This window comes from Saccostrea cucullata, unplaced genomic scaffold (genome assembly GCF_032062105.1).
Source record: "Saccostrea cucullata isolate Sc308-1 unplaced genomic scaffold, CSIRO_AGI_Scuc_v1 ctg1269, whole genome shotgun sequence".
NCBI classification, from domain to species: Eukaryota; Metazoa; Mollusca; class Bivalvia; order Ostreida; family Ostreidae; genus Saccostrea; species Saccostrea cuccullata.
In genome coordinates, this window is record NW_026925954.1 from 48,233 (window position 1) to 67,655 (window position 19,423).

At 37.2% G+C, this 19,423-nt stretch overlaps 2 protein-coding genes across 2 annotated transcripts; both read left to right on the forward strand.

Annotated features, from left to right (window-relative positions):
- Positions 1 to 253: 253 nt before the first annotated feature.
- Positions 254 to 11,875, forward strand: LOC134270161 (deleted in malignant brain tumors 1 protein-like; the record flags this gene model as incomplete). Its single annotated transcript, XM_062752344.1, is given in 16 exon segments — positions 254 to 432; positions 885 to 1,190; positions 1,549 to 1,854; positions 2,294 to 2,599; positions 3,168 to 3,473; positions 3,831 to 4,136; positions 4,576 to 4,881; positions 5,450 to 5,755; positions 6,115 to 6,243; positions 6,246 to 6,419; positions 6,859 to 7,164; positions 7,733 to 8,038; positions 8,395 to 8,700; positions 9,140 to 9,445; positions 10,017 to 10,322; positions 11,277 to 11,875. Coding segments are annotated over 16 exon segments (4,650 nt in total), but the record flags the coding sequence as incomplete, so codon positions are not given.
- A 617-nt stretch (positions 11,876 to 12,492) lies between these two features.
- On the forward strand, positions 12,493 to 14,457 carry LOC134270162 (uncharacterized protein DDB_G0271670-like). Its single transcript, XM_062752345.1, has 2 exons — positions 12,493 to 14,110; positions 14,221 to 14,457. Exons 1-2 carry the CDS (start codon positions 12,493 to 12,495, stop codon positions 14,301 to 14,303), a joined length of 1,701 nt encoding a protein of 566 aa, XP_062608329.1. The 3' UTR covers positions 14,304 to 14,457.
- Positions 14,458 to 19,423: the final 4,966 nt, after the last annotated feature.

Below are 19,423 nucleotides of genomic sequence, written 5' to 3' on the forward strand. Positions count from 1 at the left end.
AACAACATACAACCAATCAATCAATCAAAATGAGAAGTATATAAATCAAAATATTTAAACAAATTTTAAATAGAAATCAATGTAAAATGCATTTATGTTTAGGCCAGCCAGCTTTGACCTTGATGATAGATGTGGACGATCGCTTGCTAGTGCTTAGTGGAGGAAGTATTACTGGAACGGCTTGTATCTGGGAGTTTGACAACAACGATGCCAGCGTTTTATGTCGGCAGCTAGGATACGGTACCTCAGGGACATCTTACGCTCTTCCTAGGTCGAGTCTTCCACATGCCCTATTCAACGTTCAATGCAGTGGAACGGAGGCGAGATTGGAAGACTGTTCCTACGATACACAAGATATGAGCCTCATGTGTCCTGGTGCAGATGATGTTGGCATTACTTGTTCCACTTCCACAACAACAGTTGGAAGTCAAGGTAGACTTTTCGAGCAAATAATAATTTCTATGTTCTAACTTTGTTCAACAAATAAAGTATAAGAATAAAAATGGAACAAGACATACTAAAAATACTTTTCTTTCAATAAAATGAAAACACATCATAATGCCCTTTTCTCAATTTAAAAAAAACCCCCATTTTTTGATGCAATAAATGGGTATGGATTAAACATATACCTACCCTCAACAATTTATGAAGCAACGGTCATTAACAAGATGTAGTTTTCCAGCGAACTTTACCATACAATATTTTGAATGGATAAAAACTTTTCTAAGATATTTTTTTCCGAGAGAGCGGTTGGAAAAATGCAAAGCATTACTAGCATTTTGCTATGCCTTTCAAATATTCATCACATAAAATGCTAAATTACGACAGAAAAAAAAATTATAGGAAAGAAAGGGAATTATAAATTTGTATGTTTTTCCAAAAAGGACATTCAACTGTTTGGGTGGGACCAGGAGGTAGGGTGTTCGCTCAAACCATAAACGGAACAGGGACGGTGTGCAGTGACCAATGGGATGATAAGGACGCCGACGTTGTTTGTCGACAGATGGGATATCCTTCTGGAACTGCCAGTTTTCTTCCACGTGACTACATGAACAATCACCTCATCTTTAACGTTCGATGTCAGGGTTACGAAACCGACGTTCAACAATGTCCTGTAGACGAGTGGGATATGTCAGGAAACTGTGCTTATCATGGTGATGCAGGCGTCAATTGCATGAATACTTCCCAAGGTTTGTTTTTTTTAAAGTGAAAATCAATTCAAAGATACCCCAGGGCTAAAAATAGTAGTTTAATAGGATGAGGGTACGTGTTGTTGTCGAGCGATATAAATGGATGTTTGATCATGACAGCGTGTCCTTTCATACAAAGTGTTTTTTTCACAATAAAGTTAACATTCTGAATGCACAAAGGTGTCAGAGACTAAGGAAAAAAAAAACAGTGTGATTTACATATCTTTCTTCAAGAATCAATTTTGAAAGAATAAAAAGATGGAACAAGACAAAAGACCAGTGAAGCTCAAATCATAAATCAGTTCAAGAATTGATGATAGTGTCAATAATGTTTATAGGGCTTTTCCACATGTTTCAGGTATTCAACCCATTGTATCTATCGAACCCAGTGGAAGAGTATTAGTTCACAGTAACACGACTGGCACAGTATGCGGTAACATGTGGGATGACGTCGATGCTAATGTCGTCTGCCGTCAGATGGGATTTTCCTCCGGAACTGCAATCCACTTGCCACGTGATTACACGTACAACCGCCTGTTATATAGTGTCAACTGTTTCGGACACGAGTCCCAACTTCAATCTTGTCAGGGCGAAGACTATGATATGTCAGGAATGTGTGGATATGCTGATGATGCAGGTGTTTCCTGCAGTAACATGACCAATGGTAAGATAGGAGAGTATGTACATAAGAGAAATGTATATGCCTTGGTAATTTGAAAGAGAAATCAGAAATAAGGAAGAAGAAGCACGAACATATTCGATTAATACTCCAAATACATTACCTGTATATTTGATTTGTGTTGTATGTATTGTACATTTGGCGGAAAGCATTCTCAGCTAAATTCAAGACAGCGTGTGATATCTTGTACAATTGTCTATGATAAATAATTACATTTACAATCAAAAATGAACGTATCAAAATCTACCTAAATCACAATAAATCATTGCCATAAAATATCGCTGAAGAAGATACTTTTACAAAAGTAAGGTCATTACTGGGTAACATATTTTTATATATAATCAGGAATGCGATTTCTAGTTATGAAACTTGACGATTTACAGATTCAAATAATTGGCCTCTATATCTACGTTTATTTCAAAAGTTCAATCATCCGTGACACTGGGACCTGGAGGAAGAGTGCTAGCTCACACCATGAACGGAACAGGGACGGTGTGCAGTGACCAATGGGATGATATGGACGCCAACGTGTTTTGTCGACAGATGGGATATCCTTCTGGAACTGCCAGTTTCCATCCACGTGACCACATGTACAACCACGTCATATTTAATGTTCGTTGTCAGGGTAACGAAACCGACGTTCAACAATGTCCAGTAGACCACTCAGACTTGTTTGGAAATTGTTATTATCATGGTGACGCCGGAGTCAATTGCATGAATACGACTCAGGGTTAGTACTATACTTAAATCATCACATTCAGTACAAGATATGACCCTCTTGTGTGCTGCTGCAGAAAATATTGGTATTACTAGTTCCACTTCAACAACAATAGTTGGAAGTCAAGTTAAACAATTTAAAGAAAGGATAATTATGATGCTTTCACTTTGCCCAAGAAATATTATGTAAGAAATAGGAATGGAACAAGGCTTACTAAAAATGCTTTTCTTTCAATGAAATAAAACAGAAGATTAAAGTTGTTTTTCTTTAAATTTGATTCAATAAATGTGTATAGATTCGTCATATATCAACTCTCAACACTTCCTGAAGCATCAGGCATTGACAAAGATGTACTTTTGGAATGAATCGAAATTGTTTAAAGATGCCATTGTTTTTGGAAGAAGGGTTGGAGGAAGACAACATATTTATTATTTTCTGATGTCTTTCAAGTATTCATCACATAAAATGCATAAATCACGGCAAAATACTTTTGAAGAAAGTAAAGGGAGAAAAATCAATCAGTCAATTAACAACATCTATCGAATGTTCCTAAATATAATTTTGTATCCTCTTTGAAAAGGACATTCAACTGTTTGGGTGGGACCGGGAGGTAGGGTGTTCGCTCAAACCATAAACGGAACAGGGACGGTGTGCAGTGACCAATGGGATGATAAGGACGCCGACGTTGTTTGTCGACAGATGGGATATCCTTCTGGAACTGCCAGTTTTCTTCCACGTGACTACATGAACAATCACCTCATCTTTAACGTTCGATGTCAGGGTTACGAAACCGACGTTCAACAATGTCCTGTAGACGAGTGGGATATGTCAGGAAACTGTGCTTATCATGGTGATGCAGGCGTCAATTGCATGAATACTTCCCAAGGTTTGTTTTTTTTAAAGTGAAAATCAATTCAAAGATACCCCAGGGCTAAAAATAGTAGTTTAATAGGATGAGGGTACGTGTTGTTGTCGAGCGATATAAATGGATGTTTGATCATGACAGCGTGTCCTTTCATACAAAGTGTTTTTTTCACAATAAAGTTAACATTCTGAATGCACAAAGGTGTCAGAGACTAAGGAAAAAAAAACAGTGTGATTTACATATCTTTCTTCAAGAATCAATTTTGAAAGAATAAAAAGATGGAACAAGACAAAAGACCAGTGAAGCTCAAATCATAAATCAGTTCAAGAATTGATGATAGTGTCAATAATGTTTATAGGGCTTTTCCACATGTTTCAGGTATTCAACCCATTGTATCTATCGAACCCAGTGGAAGAGTATTAGTTCACAGTAACACGACTGGCACAGTATGCGGTAACATGTGGGATGACGTCGATGCTAATGTCGTCTGCCGTCAGATGGGATTTTCCTCCGGAACTGCAATCCACTTGCCACGTGATTACACGTACAACCGCCTGTTATATAGTGTCAACTGTTTCGGACACGAGTCCCAACTTCAATCTTGTCAGGGCGAAGACTATGATATGTCAGGAATGTGTGGATATGCTGATGATGCAGGTGTTTCCTGCAGTAACATGACCAATGGTAAGATAGGAGAGTATGTACATAAGAGAAATGTATATGCCTTGGTAATTTGAAAGAGAAATCAGAAATAAGGAAGAAGAAGCACGAACATATTCGATTAATACTCCAAATACATTACCTGTATATTTGATTTGTGTTGTATGTATTGTACATTTGGCGGAAAGCATTCTCAGCTAAATTCAAGACAGCGTGTGATATCTTGTACAATTGTCTATGATAAATAATTACATTTACAATCAAAAATGAACGTATCAAAATCTACCTAAATCACAATAAATCATTGCCATAAAATATCGCTGAAGAAGATACTTTTACAAAAGTAAGGTCATTACTGGGTAACATATTTTTATATATGATCAGGAATGCGATTTCTAGTTATGAAACTTGACGATTTACAGATTCAAATAATTGGCCTCTATATCTACGTTTATTTCAAAAGTTCAATCATCCGTGACACTGGGACCTGGAGGAAGAGTGCTAGCTCACACCATGAACGGAACAGGGACGGTGTGCAGTGACCAATGGGATGATATGGACGCCAACGTGTTTTGTCGACAGATGGGATATCCTTCTGGAACTGCCAGTTTCCATCCACGTGACCACATGTACAACCACGTCATATTTAATGTTCGTTGTCAGGGTAACGAAACCGACGTTCAACAATGTCCAGTAGACCACTCAGACTTGTTTGGAAATTGTTATTATCATGGTGACGCCGGAGTCAATTGCATGAATACGACTCAGGGTTAGTACTATACTTAAATCATCACATTCAGTACAAGATATGACCCTCTTGTGTGCTGCTGCAGAAAATATTGGTATTACTAGTTCCACTTCAACAACAATAGTTGGAAGTCAAGTTAAACAATTTAAAGAAAGGATAATTATGATGCTTTCACTTTGCCCAAGAAATATTATGTAAGAAATAGGAATGGAACAAGGCTTACTAAAAATGCTTTTCTTTCAATGAAATAAAACAGAAGATTAAAGTTGTTTTTCTTTAAATTTGATTCAATAAATGTGTATAGATTCGTCATATATCAACTCTCAACACTTCCTGAAGCATCAGGCATTGACAAAGATGTACTTTTGGAATGAATCGAAATTGTTTAAAGATGCCATTGTTTTTGGAAGAAGGGTTGGAGGAAGACAACATATTTATTATTTTCTGATGTCTTTCAAGTATTCATCACATAAAATGCATAAATCACGGCAAAATACTTTTGAAGAAAGTAAAGGGAGAAAAATCAATCAGTCAATTAACAACATCTATCGAATGTTCCTAAATATAATTTTGTATCCTCTTTGAAAAGGACATTCAACTGTTTGGGTGGGACCGGGAGGTAGGGTGTTCGCTCAAACCATAAACGGAACAGGGACGGTGTGCAGTGACCAATGGGATGATAAGGACGCCGACGTTGTTTGTCGACAGATGGGATATCCTTCTGGAACTGCCAGTTTTCTTCCACGTGACTACATGAACAATCACCTCATCTTTAACGTTCGATGTCAGGGTTACGAAACCGACGTTCAACAATGTCCTGTAGACGAGTGGGATATGTCAGGAAACTGTGCTTATCATGGTGATGCAGGCGTCAATTGCATGAATACTTCCCAAGGTTTGTTTTTTTTTAAAGTGAAAATCAATTCAAAGATACCCCAGGGCTAAAAATAGTAGTTTAATAGGATGAGGGTACGTGTTGTTGTCGAGCGATATAAATGGATGTTTGATCATGACAGCGTGTCCTTTCATACAAAGTGTTTTTTTCACAATAAAGTTAACATTCTGAATGCACAAAGGTGTCAGAGACTAAGGAAAAAAAAAACAGTGTGATTTACATATCTTTCTTCAAGAATCAATTTTGAAAGAATAAAAAGATGGAACAAGACAAAAGACCAGTGAAGCTCAAATCATAAATCAGTTCAAGAATTGATGATAGTGTCAATAATGTTTATAGGGCTTTTCCACATGTTTCAGGTATTCAACCCATTGTATCTATCGAACCCAGTGGAAGAGTATTAGTTCACAGTAACACGACTGGCACAGTATGCGGTAACATGTGGGATGACGTCGATGCTAATGTCGTCTGCCGTCAGATGGGATTTCCTCCGGAACTGCAATCCACTTGCCACGTGATTACACGTACAACCGCCTGTTATATAGTGTCAACTGTTTCGGACACGAGTCCCAACTTCAATCTTGTCAGGGCGAAGACTATGATATGTCAGGAATGTGTGGATATGCTGATGATGCAGGTGTTTCCTGCAGTAACATGACCAATGGTAAGATAGGAGAGTATGTACATAAGAGAAATGTATATGCCTTGGTAATTTGAAAGAGAAATCAGAAATAAGGAAGAAGAAGCACGAACATATTCGATTAATACTCCAAATACATTACCTGTATATTTGATTTGTGTTGTATGTATTGTACATTTGGCGGAAAGCATTCTCAGCTAAATTCAAGACAGCGTGTGATATCTTGTACAATTGTCTATGATAAATAATTACATTTACAATCAAAAATGAACGTATCAAAATCTACCTAAATCACAATAAATCATTGCCATAAAATATCGCTGAAGAAGATACTTTTACAAAAGTAAGGTCATTACTGGGTAACATATTTTTATATATGATCAGGAATGCGATTTCTAGTTATGAAACTTGACGATTTACAGATTCAAATAATTGGCCTCTATATCTACGTTTATTTCAAAAGTTCAATCATCCGTGACACTGGGACCTGGAGGAAGAGTGCTAGCTCACACCATGAACGGAACAGGGACGGTGTGCAGTGACCAATGGGATGATATGGACGCCAACGTGTTTTGTCGACAGATGGGATATCCTTCTGGAACTGCCAGTTTCCATCCACGTGACCACATGTACAACCACGTCATATTTAATGTTCGTTGTCAGGGTAACGAAACCGACGTTCAACAATGTCCAGTAGACCACTCAGACTTGTTTGGAAATTGTTATTATCATGGTGACGCCGGAGTCAATTGCATGAATACGACTCAGGGTTAGTACTATACTTAAATCATCACATTCAGTACAAGATATGACCCTCTTGTGTGCTGCTGCAGAAAATATTGGTATTACTAGTTCCACTTCAACAACAATAGTTGGAAGTCAAGTTAAACAATTTAAAGAAAGGATAATTATGATGCTTTCACTTTGCCCAAGAAATATTATGTAAGAAATAGGAATGGAACAAGGCTTACTAAAAATGCTTTTCTTTCAATGAAATAAAACAGAAGATTAAAGTTGTTTTTCTTTAAATTTGATTCAATAAATGTGTATAGATTCGTCATATATCAACTCTCAACACTTCCTGAAGCATCAGGCATTGACAAAGATGTACTTTTGGAATGAATCGAAATTGTTTAAAGATGCCATTGTTTTTGGAAGAAGGGTTGGAGGAAGACAACATATTTATTATTTTCTGATGTCTTTCAAGTATTCATCACATAAAATGCATAAATCACGGCAAAATACTTTTGAAGAAAGTAAAGGGAGAAAAATCAATCAGTCAATTAACAACATCTATCGAATGTTCCTAAATATAATTTTGTATCCTCTTTGAAAAGGACATTCAACTGTTTGGGTGGGACCGGGAGGTAGGGTGTTCGCTCAAACCATAAACGGAACAGGGACGGTGTGCAGTGACCAATGGGATGATAAGGACGCCGACGTTGTTTGTCGACAGATGGGATATCCTTCTGGAACTGCCAGTTTTCTTCCACGTGACTACATGAACAATCACCTCATCTTTAACGTTCGATGTCAGGGTTACGAAACCGACGTTCAACAATGTCCTGTAGACGAGTGGGATATGTCAGGAAACTGTGCTTATCATGGTGATGCAGGCGTCAATTGCATGAATACTTCCCAAGGTTTGTTTTTTTTAAAGTGAAAATCAATTCAAAGATACCCCAGGGCTAAAAATAGTAGTTTAATAGGATGAGGGTACGTGTTGTTGTCGAGCGATATAAATGGATGTTTGATCATGACAGCGTGTCCTTTCATACAAAGTGTTTTTTTCACAATAAAGTTAACATTCTGAATGCACAAAGGTGTCAGAGACTAAGGAAAAAAAACAGTGTGATTTACATATCTTTCTTCAAGAATCAATTTTGAAAGAATAAAAAGATGGAACAAGACAAAAGACCAGTGAAGCTCAAATCATAAATCAGTTCAAGAATTGATGATAGTGTCAATAATGTTTATAGGGCTTTTCCACATGTTTCAGGTATTCAACCCATTGTATCTATCGAACCCAGTGGAAGAGTATTAGTTCACAGTAACACGACTGGCACAGTATGCGGTAACATGTGGGATGACGTCGATGCTAATGTCGTCTGCCGTCAGATGGGATTTTCCTCCGGAACTGCAATCCACTTGCCACGTGATTACACGTACAACCGCCTGTTATATAGTGTCAACTGTTTCGGACACGAGTCCCAACTTCAATCTTGTCAGGGCGAAGACTATGATATGTCAGGAATGTGTGGATATGCTGATGATGCAGGTGTTTCCTGCAGTAACATGACCAATGGTAAGATAGGAGAGTATGTACATAAGAGAAATGTATATGCCTTGGTAATTTGAAAGAGAAATCAGAAATAAGGAAGAAGAAGCACGAACATATTCGATTAATACTCCAAATACATTACCTGTATATTTGATTTGTGTTGTATATATTGTACATTTGGCGGAAAGCATTCTCAGCTAAATTCAAGACAGCGTGTGATATCTTGTACAATTGTCTATGATAAATAATTACATTTACAATCAAAAATGAACGTATCAAAATCTACCTAAATCACAATAAATCATTGCCATAAAATATCGCTGAAGAAGATACTTTTACAAAAGTAAGGTCATTACTGGGTAACATATTTTTATATATGATCAGGAATGCGATTTCTAGTTATGAAACTTGACGATTTACAGATTCAAATAATTGGCCTCTATATCTACGTTTATTTCAAAAGTTCAATCATCCGTGACACTGGGACCTGGAGGAAGAGTGCTAGCTCACACCATGAACGGAACAGGGACGGTGTGCAGTGACCAATGGGATGATATGGACGCCAACGTGTTTTGTCGACAGATGGGATATCCTTCTGGAACTGCCAGTTTCCATCCACGTGACCACATGTACAACCACGTCATATTTAATGTTCGTTGTCAGGGTAACGAAACCGACGTTCAACAATGTCCAGTAGACCACTCAGACTTGTTTGGAAATTGTTATTATCATGGTGACGCCGGAGTCAATTGCATGAATACGACTCAGGGTTAGTACTATACTTAAATCATCACATTCAGTACAAGATATGACCCTCTTGTGTGCTGCTGCAGAAAATATTGGTATTACTAGTTCCACTTCAACAACAATAGTTGGAAGTCAAGTTAAACAATTTAAAGAAAGGATAATTATGATCTTTCACTTTGCCCAAGAAATATTATGTAAGAAATAGGAGTGGAACAAGGCATACTAAAAATGCTTTTCTTTCAATGAAATAAAACAGAAGATTAAAGTTGTTTTTCTTTAAATTTAGTTGATTCAATAAATGGGTATAGATTCGTCATGTATCAACTCTCAACACTTCCTGAAGCATCAGGCATTGACAAAGATGTACTTTTCGAATGAATCGAAATTGTTTAAAGATGCCATTGTTTTTGGAAGAGGGGTTGGAGGAAGACAACATATTTATTATTTTCTGATGTCTTTCAAGTATTCATCACATAAAATGTATAAATCACAGCAAAAAACGTTTAAAGGAAGTAAAGGGAGAAAAATCAATCAGTCAATTAACAACATCTATCGAATGTTCCTAAATGTAATTTTGTATCCTCTTTGAAAAGGACATTCAACTGTTTGGGTGGGACCGGGAGGTAGGGTGTTCGCTCAAACCATGAACGGAACAGGGACGGTGTGCAGTGACAAATGGGATGATAAGGATGCCGACGTTGTTTGTCGACAGATGGGATATCCTTCTGGAACTGCCAGTTTTCTTCCACGTGACTACATGAACAATCACCTCATCTTTAACGTTCGATGTCAGGGTTACGAAACCGACGTTCAACAATGTCCTGTAGACGAGTGGGATATGTCAGGAAACTGTGCTTATCATGGTGATGCAGGGGTCAATTGCATGAATACTTCCCAAGGTCAGTTTTTCTTCAAGTGAAAATCGCTTCAGTGTACCCGAGGCTCAAAATAGTTTAATAGGATGAGGGTATATGTTGTTGTTGGGTGATATAAATGGGTGTTTTGTTTTGACAGGGTGTCCTTCCATACAAGATGTTTTTTTTCTCTCAACATACGGACACTCAAAGGTGTAACAGAGTCAAAAATACTAATGTTAATTTACATAACTTTCTTGAGGATTCAATTTTGAAAGAAAAAAAGATATAGTAACACAAAAGACTGGTAAAGATCATGTAATGAAATACATACTTGGCTGTAATCAGCAAGGATGCATAAATTCAAAAATTTAATTAAATGGCTAGATTAGGTTTTTCAAGGGTTTCTGGGGTTTGGGGGGATCTGTTGTGTACATGGTAAATATATGCATTTTTTTTGTAAGTCTTAAAAATGGCCCTTCTGTAAAAATAAAAATAGCAGACACCTGAGTCTTGATTAGGAAGAACAAGCTTGTTTTCTTTTTAATTTTGAAATTCAACGCCCATGTTTTAGGATTAAGAGAGTCAGAAAGGGCTCTAGTGATTAAATTTTAAGAATATACAGATGTATTATTTCTTCGAAAATCCTCTCAACTCATCATTGCTTTATACAGTAAAACTCGTTTAGTACGAATTTGGATATTACGAATTTACGGATAAAGCAAAGTTATCTTGGATCCTGAACTATATATATCTAATGAATTCCTTATATTGATATAACGAATTATGGGTATAGCGAAGTATTTTCAGTGTCTTCGTTATAACTGAGTTTTACTATACTCAGACGACCATTAAGGCCCTTTGGTCTTTTGAATTTATTTCCTCCTATTGTTATTTTCATATTTTTAGACATTACTGATACATGGATAAATACCTATTACAACATTGATGGTTGCCTTGATGTAACTGAATATTTTGAATTCTAATTTTTTCCCTTAGATCTTGTCAATATGGTATATATTGGACATGATGGAAGAGTAATGGCAACACATAATGTAACTGGCTATACGGGGACTGTCTGTGGTTATCTATGGGATGATTTGGACGCTGATGTATTGTGCCAACAGTTTGGTTACCCGTCAGGTGTTGCAAAACTCATGCCACGAGACTACAGCTATAATAGAGCTATATTTAATGTGCAATGTACAGGAATGGAACCTGATGTTTATGCTTGTCCTGTTGATCATTCGGACACGTCGGGCAATTGTGCACTCGCCGATGACGCGGGGGTTATTTGCCAAAATATAACAACTCCATCACCATCGTCTCAATACTCTCAATATCCTTACACCTCTTCACAATATTCTCAACATCAGTCTTTGTCTTCTTATCTTCCAATGACCTCACAGTTTTCCCAGTATCAATCAATGTCCTCTTATCCTCCAACCTCTTCCCAGTATTCTCAATACCCACCGATGTCTTCTTATCCTCCAACATCTTCCCAGTATTCTCAACATCCACCGATGTCTTCTTATCCTCCAACATCTTCCCAGTATTCTCAACATCCACCGATGTCTTCTTATCCTCCAACATCTTCAGTTTCAATCGACTTATCCACCAACATTCTCAGTATCAATCGATGTCTTCTTATCCTCCAACATCTTCCCAGTATTCTCAACATCCACCGATGTCTTCTTATCCTCCAACATCTTCCCAGTATTCTCAACATCCACCGATGTCTTCTTATCCTCCAACATCTTCCTACTATTCTCAGTTTCAATCGATGTCTTCTTATCCACCAACATCTTCCTACTATTCTCAGTATCAATCGATGTCTTCTTATCCTCCAACATCTTCCCAGTATTCTCAACATCCACCAATGTCTTCTTATTCTCCAACATCTTCCCAGTATTCTCAACATCCACCGATGTCTTCTTATCCTCCAACATCTTCCTACTATTCTCAGTATCAATCGATGTCTTCTTATCCACCAACATCTTCCCAGTATTCTCAATACCCACCGATGTCCTCTTATATTCAAACATCTTCCCAGTATTCTCAACATCCCCCGTTGTCTTCTTATCCTCCAGCATCTTCCTACTATTCTCAGTATCCATCGATGTCTTCTTATCCTCCAACTTCTTCCTTCTATTCTCAGTATCCATCGATGTCTTCTTTTCCACCAACATCATCCCAGTATTCTCAACATCCACCGATGTCTTCTTATCCTCAAACATCTTCCCAGTATTCTCAACACCCACCGATGTCCTCTTATCCACCAACTTCTTCCCAGTATTCTCATCATCCACCGATGTCCTCTTACCCACCAACATCTTCCCAGTATTCTCAACACCCACCGATGTCCTCTTACCCATCAACATCTTCCCAGTATTCTCAACATCCACCGATGTCTTCTTATCCTCCAACATCTTCCCAGTATTCTCAACAACCATCGATGTCCTCTTATCCACCAACTTCTTCCCAGTATTCTCAACATCCACCGATGTCCTCTTACCCACCATCATCTTCCCAGTATTCTCAACACCCATCGATGTCCTCTTATCCTCCAACTTCTTCCCAGTATTCTCAACACCCACCGATGTCTTCTTATCCTCCAACTTCTTCCCAGTATTCTCAATACCCACCAATGTCTTCTTATCCACCAACATCATCCCAGTATTCTCAACAACCACCGATGTCCTCTTATCCACCAACTTCTTCCCAGTATTCTCAACAACCACCGATGTCCTCTTATCCTCCAACATCTTCCCAGTATTCACAACACCCACAGATATCCTCTTATCCACCAATATCTTCCCAGTATTCTCAGTACCCACCGATGTCTTCTTATCCTCTAACTTCTTCCCAGTATTCTCAGTACCCACCGATGTCTTCTTACCCACCAACATCTTCCCAGTATTCTCAACACCAACAGATATCCTCTTATCCACCAACATCTTCCCAGTATTCTCAACACCCACCGATGTCCTCTTACCCATCAACATCTTCCCAGTATTCCCAATATCCAACAATGTCGTCTTATCCTCCAGCTTCCTCGCAGTATTCGCAATATTCATCAATATCCTCCCATTCTCAATTCCCAACGTCGTCTTCACAATATTCTCAATACCAATCATTTTCTTCTAATCCTCCCTTATCTTCACAGAATTCAGTTTACCAGTCGTATACTCCTACATCTTCACAATATTCTCAATATTCTACAATGTCTTCAGCATCTGTGCAATCAATGCCAGCTTCTACAGGTATCACATCCCAGCAAATGACTACACAAGGCATGCAAACGTCAACACAAGCTTCTATTGGACAGACAACAACAGCTGGTGGACACCCGGCAACTTCAGCTGGGCAGAGCACAACATCGCCTCCAGTAGGACAAACCACAACATCCTTTTCAGCTGGACAGACTACAACATCGTCTTCAGCTGGACAGACAACAACAGCTGGTGGACACCCGGCAACTTCAGCTGGGCAGAGTACAACATCGTCCCCAGCGGGACAGACCACAACATCGTCTTCAGCTGGACAGACCACTACATCTTCTTCAGCAGGACAGACCACAACATCTTCTTCAGCGGGACAGACCACAACATCGCCTCCAGCTGGACAGACCACAACTTCTTCAGCGGGACAGACCACAACATCTTCTTCAGCTGGACAGACCACAACATCTTCTTCAGCGGGACAGACCACAACATCTTCTTCAGCTGGACAGACTACAACATCTTCTTCAGCGGGACAGACAACAACATCAAGTAATTGTCAGCCAGGATCTGGGTCTTGTATCGTGCAAATGGATTCTTTGGGTGCTGGAGGTAGGTTATATTTCTGATTTCATCAGAGTTTGGTTAAGTTAATAACATTTTTTGGCAAGATTAAAATGTATAGGTATGGTTTCATATTTTAATGATTTTCTTTTTTCCAGCGGATTCAAGAATGGAATCACGCCTGATGTATGTGCTGTTCAGCGTTTTTGCCAGTGCCGTTTGTTTCATTTTATTGTATTAGTATAAGGTTTCTGAGTCTCCTAGGAGATAAATCAACTGAAACTTAAAATAGTAGTGTGTTGAGTCAGCTCTTAATATATGAAGCTGAGAAGAAAGTACTTAATAATTATGTAATGAGATGACGATTACTTTCAATCCGAGAAAGAAATATTTATTTATTTGATTTTTAGACCTTTGCAGTCTTTTTAACACGTTTTGTTGTTATTATTATTATTTTTGGTGAATTTTTATTTTTCTTGTTCTGTTAATATTTTATCTTGTTATTAACGATTAAACAAATTTCTACTTATTGTCTAAGCTGTTTTATTTTAAATCTATTTTCAACATACAATTTTAGCCAGTGGTTATTTTAAAAAAAACCCCAAACTTTATCTTTAAATCATGCAAGTCGAAAAGGATGCAAGAAGAGTTTTTAGTTGAGTATTTATGTCTTTTATGCCCTTTCCTTCAACATTACGACTTTTACTTCACAAAAGGATTCAAAGAACATTTAACATGTTTTTTTTAAAAAACTGAATTTCACGTCGCAAAGCATGGTTATGTAAGGAATGTATTATGGAAGTGGACGTTCCGCTTGATTAATTCTAATAGGAGTCTGTGACATTTGTGTAATTTTTCTCGGAGCTATATGGTTTATTGAAAGCGTTTCCCACTACGACATTGCACACCATTTTGCTTGAAAATGTTTGCTTTTCATCCGTTTTATTGACAAAACTTACAAAGTGTTGTATTATATTGTATTTTCTATATTTTTTTTCAAGCAGTATTTATCATATTAAAGGTGCTAATAAAATTAGACACAAATTTGAAGTTAATATTTTCTCAAATTTTATTTATACTGTAAATCACTTTTCATTCGCAAGAACTTTATTTTCGCGTAATTGCGCGAGACAGTGTGCTCGCGAAAATTTAATTCTCGCGTATAATAGTATTCCTTAGGATCATATAGAGCAATAACCACAATTCGTGAAAATTTTGTCTCGCTTATGAAGAAGCAATGCCTATCTCGTGAAAATAAGGTGTCGCGAAAATATAGTGATCTACAGTAATTGATTGATAAATCACTACTGATATTTTGGAATAGTATTTCACATGAAAATATAATATCTTTTTTTATTTCGAAGATATGGAAACTTTCTGGATATATCTGGATATTTCTGGATAGGTTTGATTGACACACCCTTGCACTTTCACAAATATAAATTTATTCTTAATACTTAAGAAAAGTGGTAATTTTGTTGTGTATTAATGAAAAATATTAAAACTATAATTTTATAGTTAGCGGGGAATTGCAGGCATCCTTGCAATACCAGGGATCCTTAGTCAACACGTTGCCGGTGGACCCCTGCGTACTAGTAGTTCATTCAATATTCGTGGGCTGGCTGTATCGACTTGGTTGTTTTCCTTCTCTCAACCTATAACATTGCGCCAGTCTATGATAAACAACTTGTAACACGTGAATTTGAGTCAACTGAATCCGTATCTAACTATACTGAAAGGGAAAAGAAACCCATATTAAACTTTTGAATTAAATTAAAACTATCATTTCGAATATGTTTTCCAGTTTTGTTATCGTACATTTTAATTCCTCTTTAATCAACAAGTTACGAAAATCTCATGTGACTTTGATTGATAATTCCTGAGTTATTGTAATTGATATGTCGATACCCCCCCCCTAACCCTAATGGAAAATAAAAAATCTCATAATATGCCTTGCGCATCAGAAAAAGACTTAATTTTCCTGTGTATTGAGTTCGCCAGAGGATTATTATTCAAGCCTTCCGACGGTAGTCTAAACGCCTGAGAGTAGCTGTATTATTCCAAAGCCAACGAATCCCCCTGCTAAGTGAATCCCACAAATTTTCGATTTAGGATAGCATGTACAGAATCCAGCTGGTTTGGTACACGTGAGTGTTTGTGAGAAAGTCTCGACAAACACCAGCTACATTTAGTGTGAACATGCTGAAAACATTACCGCATACGATTATTACAAGCGTACGTGCGCTAAGTGAATCCCAAATTTTCGATTTAGGATAGCATGTACAGAATCCAGCTGGTTTGGTACACGTGAGTGTTTGTGAGAAAGTCTCGACAAACACCAGCTACATTTTTGCAGTGTTAACATGCTGAAAACATTACGCATACGATGCGTACGTGCGCGTGTGAGAGTAAAATTGACGTAAAGTTGCCAAGCTCGTGGACCAAATTAGAGCAGAGAGTTTCTGTCTATTTTAAGGTGAAAAAATGAGTATGATTGTCTGCTGTATAAATATTGGTTTCAGTGATAATGCCTTGACAATGACCGAGGTGGCATGATGAAAAGCACTATCTTGATGTGACGTTGTTACGCGCCAACGTCACCGTCGTTTTAAGTTACTCTCTGACAACCGAAAAAAAGTTCAAAAATTTTTTTTGGAAAGTTAAAAACAATCTGCACAGCAACATGTTGTTGACTTTTTATTCACTTATTCAATTCAATTACTAATCCAATATAACTTGCGTCAGCCATACCATGATTGCAAGAAATTTGTGCCGACTGCAAATATGAAAAACGATATCTATAACTCTATGCATCGTATGGCACTTCAAAATGTGACCACAAAATTATTATCATCAACATGCACGTGTTTTTTGCTTTCCAAGTTTCGATTCAGGATGGGATGCTGAACTCACCCTTCCCCTTAACATTTTTTTCTGAACTTGAATTTCCATTTGCAATTTAGACTAAAGCTATTCATTGAAAGACTGGTTCCACACAAATGGACCTTATATTAATCACCAAGCCCTTACCCCACCCAAAACAAAATCTAAGAGAATTTTCTTTTCGTTGAGGCTAATCAGATATTTTTAGCGCCCCCACCTCCCATTCACAGTCTGTCCTATAAAAAATTAGTCTTTTTTCAGAGCAACTAAAGTAGACTTTAACAAGAGGACCATGGGCCGCATGGCTCACCTGAGTAACATTGGTTATTCTGTTCTTTAACAGATACCCCCTTGTAATACCTATCGTGATCTCGCCCTACCTCCATGGGTCATTATTAGGAAAAATTAACATATACACTACCCTAGGATACTTCTACATAAGTTTCAGCTTTTCTGGTCCAGTGATTCTTGAGAAGATTTTTGACGTTTAATTTTTTTCTATAAATTTCAATGTAAAACTCTAACCAAGGGGTTCATTATTTGAACAATTTAGAATCTACACTACTCTAGGATACTTCAACATATCAAGTTTCAGCATTTCTAGTGGTTTTGAGATTTTTCCTATACATTTCAATGTAAAACTTGGATTTCATATTGTGGACCCACCCTATCCCCGGGGTCTTGATGAACAATTTAGAATCTACACTACCCCAGGATGCTTCCACATAAGTGTCAGCTTTTCTTGTCCAGTGGTTCTTGAGAAGAAGAATTTTAAATGGTCCCACCTTATTTTTGTCTAATCTTGATCATCTCTCCTTGGAAGGGGACTTGGCTCTTTATTTTAACAATTTAAACCCATCTTCATCCATGAATGATTTGTAATAAGTTTGGTTGAAATTGGCCAAGTGGTTCTTGAGTAGAAGTACCCCCCCCCTTTTTTACAAACAAAAAAAAGGTGAATGATAATATCTCAAAAATATAAAATTTCCCCGTCAAAACTTGTTAATGATGGCATTGCATTTATATGCAAATGTAAACAGGATTGTACTTTTTAATACGTTTAAAGAATGGCACCATCTCAAAGTATAATAAAAATACACAAGGTAAGAAACAAAAGTTGTGAACAATATAGCAAAGTTATCTTGAATCCCCAGCTATATAAATTAGACAAATTTCCAAGGATATAACAAATAATTAATGTTACCTATCGTTATAATTTTGTAATCACCTTGTACTTGGAGATCAGTGAATATTATTAATCTCTTTAGACCAAGCAAACAGCAATATTAATGTTTGATATGCCTCCAATCAGATAAATATATTAATCGGATACATAAAATTTTCTCAAATTGGCAGCGTTGAAGGAGGTTTTGGAGCTGCTTTTCATTTCATTCCTTATCTTATTGGTTAGATATTTAAACTGTATTATAATTAGCCAATAGATAAGGTTAGAAACAAGGGCTGTAGTGATGAACAGTTTGTAATGTTTTGTGCTGTGGGTATCACCCAGGGACATTTAGTAGTTAGAGCACCCAACAAGTGATGCAGGGGTTTAGATCACTTCCAGGTCCAGTCATACATTTCCTCTTTTCCTGATGTGGATTTAGTGCCTTGACCATCCCAGGACGGAACATGAAATTCATGTCAAGGGTATACAGAAACTGGAATGTAGCTTCAAGGATGGGGACAATTTTCAGGATAAAGAATTATAATAGTTTGGGTCAACATTAATTATTACCTTGGTAAGCACCTGAGAAATGATACAGGGGTTCCTTTTGTTTAGCCACACATTTTGTTAAAACTAAATATACCTTGTGTATTTTTATCAATAGTACTGAAAACATATGATAAGGCCATTCTGACTTCACCATGTTAGAGACCAAGTTCAACCGAATGCTGTAAAATTACATATTTTTGTGGGGTAAAATTTTAGAGGTTAGAGGAAAAAAAATGTTGGTTTATTAAAGGGGATTTTATACATGTCTTGGACATTTTTTTATAATTCATATGAAATTTTAAAGGATGTATCGCATACTTGACAAAAGAGGTGCCTGTGGTTGAAATTGGCCAAGTGGTTCTTGAGTAGAAGTTTACAAACAGACAGACAAAAGGTGATGATGATCAGTAAAGCTCACTTGAGCTTTCAGCTCAGGTAAGCTAAAACTTGTTAATGATGGCATTGCATTTGACTAGTTCTTCGGCAAATGTAAACAGGTAAGATGGGATGAACTGCTTACCAGTAATACTAATTCATACTAATGAATTCACCATCTCCAAAGTACAATACAGTAAAACTTGCTTATTACGAACAAAGATATTGTGAATTCACGGATATAGCAAAGTTATCTTGGATCCCCAGCTATATAAATTAGACAAATTTCTTATACGGATATAACAAATTACAGATATAGCGAAGTAATTTCATAGGTCCCATTTCAAAAACTATTTTAATACTTTTTTATAACCGAGTTTTGCTGT